This window comes from Carlito syrichta, unplaced genomic scaffold, assembly GCF_000164805.1.
Source record: "Carlito syrichta isolate Samal-C Ts95f unplaced genomic scaffold, Tarsius_syrichta-2.0.1 Scaffold289079, whole genome shotgun sequence".
Taxonomy (NCBI): Eukaryota; Metazoa; Chordata; class Mammalia; order Primates; family Tarsiidae; genus Carlito; species Carlito syrichta.
The window spans coordinates 429,710-435,709 of record NW_007233175.1 but is presented as its reverse complement, the minus strand read 5'-3'; the positions used below and the strand labels follow the sequence as shown (position 1 = coordinate 435,709).

The 6,000-nt window shown below is 38.5% G+C and overlaps 1 protein-coding gene across 1 annotated transcript in view; it reads left to right on the top strand.

The window, feature by feature from the left end:
• Positions 1-6,000, top strand: part of LOC103256219 (protein kinase C-binding protein NELL1-like) — a 405,234-nt gene that overhangs the window by 95,719 nt on the left and 303,515 nt on the right. The window contains 1 exon segment of the mRNA XM_021710465.1: positions 2,510-2,609. Coding sequence (XP_021566140.1) covers positions 2,510-2,609 — 100 coding nt within the window.

The following is a 6,000-nucleotide window of genomic DNA, read 5'->3' as shown; positions in this document are numbered from 1 at the left end:
CTTCCAAGTAGCCGGAATTACAGGCACGCGCTACCACGCCCGGCTGATTTTTTGATTTACTGTAGAGATGAGGTCTCGCTGCCCAGGCGGGTCTTGAACCCGCAGGCTCAGGCAATCCACTCACCTCAGCCTCCCAAAGGTGCGGGATTACAGGCTGAGCCAATGAACCCGGCTAAAAATTTTTTTTTAACAAAAGCAAATATACACTTATGGTATAAAATTCGGATTATAGAAAAAAAAGTATAAAAAAGAAAATGGAAATCACTCCAGAACCTTACCACATAGAGAGAATCTGTTCTAACAGTTTGCTTTTTGACAGCAAGAATGAAATTCATCTTAATTGTCTTAGTGTGGGTTCTCCTAGAAACAGAGATCTTGAGTTAAGGGTTTTAGTACAAGCTCCCAGGAAAAACCAGTAAGGGTGTGTGTGTGGGGGGATGGTAGTGGGGGGGTGGTGATGCCAGATGGAGACAGGGAAGAAACTGAGCAAAGGTACGATTTTATATGAAAGATCAGACGTACCCTGATCCCACTAGGGGTTCTGGAACATAATCATGCTCTAGAGGTTGCTCCTCCTTGAGGCAAAGAACATCTACAGCATTCAGTCATTGGCTTAGGGACTTGGGCATGGGGGACTGTAGAAACTGCATGCAACTTCTGACTGTCTGCATGGGCACAATGGTTCCAACGCCCCTGGGAAACCGTTTGGGGGTGACAGAAGTGAGCTGGTAGCAGCAAAACTGTCAGAAACTTGGGGGTGGCATGTAGAACTGTTGAAGGGAATTCCACAGTGTCAGCACCTCTTAATTATGGCGGGAAGCAGTGGCTTATTAATATTTATATTAATATTGAATGTTTATAGACTTAGAGGTATTAAGGGTAAGTAATTCAGCATTGTGTTTTTCTTCTCATGTAGCTGCTGATAGTAAGGTTACTAACTTCTATTGATTTGTAATAGTTGGTTTGGTTCCTTCTCATAGAAAGTAAGGTATGTCAGGTAGGAACACTGCCTTTTGAGGTTAGATGCTACCCAGCATGACCTGGATTGAGGAGTGAGAATGGAATGTAGCAGCCAAGGGGGATGGAGAGTGAGTAGCAGTATCTCAGATCTGAGGTCCAATTCTAAGGTAGTCAGGAGGAGAATACGAGACACCTTGAGAAAGACTGGGGATAAAGAGCAAAGGAGAAGCAAAGACAAAGAAGTTTAGCACTGGACTGTTCGGGTTGGAAATTCTGAGAGAATAGGAAGGTATGGTGCAAATAATTCACAAGATGACTAGTTGAAAATTTAAATTTGACCTTTAATGTTTTGTTTATGAATGTTAGGTTATTTAAGAATGAATGTGCCTGATGTAATGGGAGTTCTTACCAAACTAGGGAAGTGGAATGATAGTCTCCTGGCAATGGAAAACTCACTTCTCCAGCAAGCCCCTTGGTTATTCTTCTAGCTACATTGAGAACTACCTTTTGGTTTTAAATGACATTCCCCTTCTAAAGCTTGCTCTTTGGTTGACTTAAACATCGCCTCGAGAATGGGAGTGATGGAGTACTAAGTGTTTTAGCTAAAATAAAGGACTGTCCAACCTTTTTAAAAAATAGTAATTAACGGACTAATCTTTAAAGACAGCATTTAACTAAATACAGATGCTAGTAATGTCAACAAAGAGGACCTTAGATGAAATGAGGTCATAAAGATTCACCTTCTGAACACTTAACATTTCATTGTAAGTGGTTTAATGTATATCTAGGGAAAATCTAGTACTTATCTAACCGACTCTCTTTCAGTTCATTCATACTGACATGTCTTGGCTCTTGTCTGTTTCCTCTGCCAGGAAAGTCTCTTCCTTTATTTCATTATTCAATTTCCCTCAAACGTGGCATCATTATAATTGCTCCCCACTTGAGCAGAATTAGTCTCCCATGGCACATTATATTACCTTTATTAGAGCACATGTCTTTAGGACTTACGGTACTGTATTCGTTTGTTACCGGTTTAAGAGACTATTCCCTGCTCCCTTTATTCAAACTGTGAGTTCATCTAGAGCAAAGAAGATGTCTTCTCTGTCTTTGGGTTCCCAATACCTGTTATCCAGGACAGAGCTGGAGTTGGCACACAGAAACTTATTATATGTGACTTCCCAACTCTGCTTTCAGTCGATAGCTCAAAATCAGCCATCATTGGAGTATTTGCACCACAGAAATCAGTACGTGTTACAAATGAGTCAATGGTTTAGCCTTTATCAGCGCATCACTGTTAGTGTCCTTCTGCTCCATACTAAAAGAAAAACTGTTGAAATGGAGACTTTTTGATGTAAAAAGGGAAATTTGCCTTCTCTTCCAGGAGTCTCATCAATTTAATTTGTGACATTATTGTAATAAGTGGAATTTCAGGAAGTATTGGTTATTGTACATTGTTATCACTGCAGAGTATTGACAACAAGCATTATACGTTTGTATCATTGACTAAAAATATGAACGTCTTTTTGTTTCCCTAATATTTGGCTTCCAGGGTGGAGTTTTAGTAAAAATTACAGAAATGTGCCCTCCTTTGAATTGCTCAGAAAAGGATCACATTCTTCCAGAGAATCAGTGCTGCAGTGTCTGTAGAGGTAAGTGGACTTGGCGGTGGGCCTTGCTTGGGATGAGGCTGGGGGTGGCCTTGGGAGCCATGAGGGTTTAATGAATAGTGTGATGACAATAACATGGGCCCCCAAATGCTCTGCGATTTAGAAACTTGCAAGTCTTTTCACTTCTCTCAGTCATAGTCTCCTCAGTTGCAAAGTGAAGATAATAATAGTATCTACTTTCTAAGACTGCTGTGAAGATTAAAAAGGGATAATGTGTAAGCACCTAGCATCGTGCCTAGCATGTGACAAATGTTCGATAAATGATAGTTCTTAAAATAATGCTAATGATAGTTCCTGTAATAATAACCATCATTATTCTATTTTCCTCAAGAGTGGGATAGGGAAGCATTCTTTTCAGCCCTGTGCTTGGACCAGTTCCTGTGTTCTAATAGAGAATGACTTATGGTGCATCTTTACTCCTAGAATTTAAATACAATATTTTTACTTCCTGCAAGGAAGTAAATGAGTCAGATAAGTAACGCTTGACTGCTAATTAATTCTTGGGCAGAAGTTGTTTTGTTTCATCTTCCTAAAATTCACTTCATTTTTAGTTTTATTCTTTATAAAAATTTTTATTTATTTGCCATTATTGTTATTTTTTAGAGACAAAGTCTTGCTCTCTACTCTTCAGGCTAGAGTGTAGTTGTGTGATCATAGCACACTGCAGCCTTGAACTCCTGGGCTTAAGCGATCCTCCTCCTGAGTAGCTAGGACTACAAGTGTGCATCACACACTGGCTAGTGTTTTTCCTTTTTTTTGTAGTGACAAGGTCTCACTGTATTGCCCAGGCTGGTCTTGAACTCTTGGCCTCAGGCAGTCCTCCCACCTCAGCCTCCCACATGTTAGGATTGCAGGCATAAACCACTGCACCTGGTTTATCTTTAGTTTTTAATTGATACATAATAGTTGTGCATATTTTGGGGGTACATTTGATATTTTGACACATGAATATAATATGTAATGAAGGATCAAGTCAGGATAATTGGGATATCTATCATCGCAGTATTTATCTTTTCTTTGTGTTAGGAACATTACAATTCCTCTCTTCTAGCTATTTTGAAATATGCAATGAGTTATTGTTAACTATAATTTAATTAACTATATTGTTAACTATAATTTCCCCACTGTACTATTCAAATACTAGAACTTATTCTTTCTATCTAACTGTATTTTTGTACCCATTAACCAAATTTTCTTTACTCCTCCCTGCTTCCTTTCCCAGCCTCCTAAATTTATTTTTATTTCTTCACATCAAGCTCAGGGGTTATTTCCTCTCTGAAACTTTTCAGTCAGGAAGAATTAAATGGGTTAGGGGGACTTAGAATTTGTTCAAAATCTTCAAACACAAATGCAGTTAGACTCATAGCTATTATTTTGAAACTATACCTACCACAAATATTTCACATTCTCAGATATCCCGTAAGTTACATCCTTTTTGGCTGAACTTCTATGCTTCCAGAGTTAAGGAGGCCCCAGCAGCATAGTAATTTAGCTCAGATAACTTCATAGTTATCTATTACTTTCTTAGTCTTTTCTCTAAGACATGGTTTGGCAAAAAATTTTATAAAAGGTCACAAAGTAAATATTTTTGGCTTTGTAGACCAGAGGTTTCTGTAATAACTACTCAAGTCTGCTGTTAGCAAAAAAGCAACATAGATAATTGGTATATGAATGGGTGTGACTGTGTTCTATTAAACTTTATTTATAAAAACCTGTTATCTGTTGACCCTTTCTTTAGCGCCTTCTGATATATAAGAAATGCTGTATATTTTGTCCAGGCATGTTTTCATCTTAGACTCTCTGTGGTTGGTCATGAGAGTGCTATGCTTGGTAAAATTCTTAGGAAAACTTAAAACATTGAGAGTCAAAAATGGCTCTTGGAATCAGTGACATGCTAACCATGCAATCAGAATATCTACCCTGGTTTATCTGTTTTCATTCCTCTAAGCATATTGCAGCTGGAATGTTTTAGAAATTCCTAAGGATTGAGTGGAATTTTCAGAGGGATACATTTATTGGTAACCAATAGGGTGGTTAGGTAGGTCTTATAATTTAATGCAAAATCCATCATTTGTTATTTGTTGAGGTGCCAAGTGGGACTCAGTTTATGTAAATCCTTTCTGATTTATGGTTTCATTAGAGCAGAGTCATTGATTAGGCCACAGAAATGCAAGAGGGATTTCAGTGCTCTGACGCAATTTATAATAGAACGGGTGCCACTGCTTCTGTTAGCACTTGTCTGGGACGCATCCTTCTTTACCAGTGAAGGTGTTGAGAGTTGTGACATCTTGTTGACAAGTAAACTCTGACGGGGTGCCTATTGCTAGCAAGCTGGTGGCTTTTACCAAACCTGACTCAGCTTTGAGAGAAAAGTGGAAGACAGGAGTAAGACTTCATAGATTTGATCTTAGCCAGGGTCAATCTGTGAAACTGAGGGCTTTCTTTTTCATACCTTTTACTGTCTCAGCCAGGAAACCACGAGCCCTTCAGCTCTTTTATTTGGAAACAAGTTTTTTTTTTTTTTGAGATGTGTATATATGTGAAACAGTTGTTTTTTGCTCTTTGATAACTACATTTTGATAGGGACTAGAGCATATCTTGAGAAGAGATAGTAAGGAGGGGCTTTTCGTGGGGAGTGGGGTGAATTAACTGTGTGAATTTCTTCTACGCTACTTCCACTTCAGAATCCAGACATTGAAATGAAATAAGCATTATTGTTAACTAAGGCCCTTTCCAGCACCATCTATTGTCATTACTACCTCCTTTCTTCTTGACTCCCAGTGGAGAGAATTTCAGAATGTTCAGTCCACTTTTTCACGTGCGTGGGCTGCTCTGTACATCAGATAATTGGAAAATAAAAGACATATTTCCGTGGGCAGTGGATATCTCTTTTTCACGAAACTCTACAATTTAAATGAAGATTAACAAAAATCAATTAGATGAGCTCAAAAGTTCATTGTCTTGAACCATGCTCTCTGTGATTTTTACTTCATATCTCTTGCTTCCAATTTATTTCTCCAGAGCATCTTTAGAGGTAACAGAATCGTTGCCTGTCACAATTTTGTGAGAAGTACTTTCCCCCTTTAACTTCCATTTGTTTCTTACCTTTTCCTTTGCATTCAAGTTTTCTGAGTGGAGCTTTGAAAGAGAAGGAGGGAGTTGGACAATTACTATTCTGACAAGACTCGGGATGTTTAGTGAACTTCTTCCAAAGCAACCTATTCAGTTCTTGTTCCCTCTCCTTTCATCTCTCTGTAAAATGGAAAGTGATGAAAAAGTAAGAAACATGTCATTTCTTTGTAAAGTAATTTTTACCCCACATATGGAAGGGTTGCATCATCTGCTTTGTGGACTAAGATTGTCCACAGAAGAT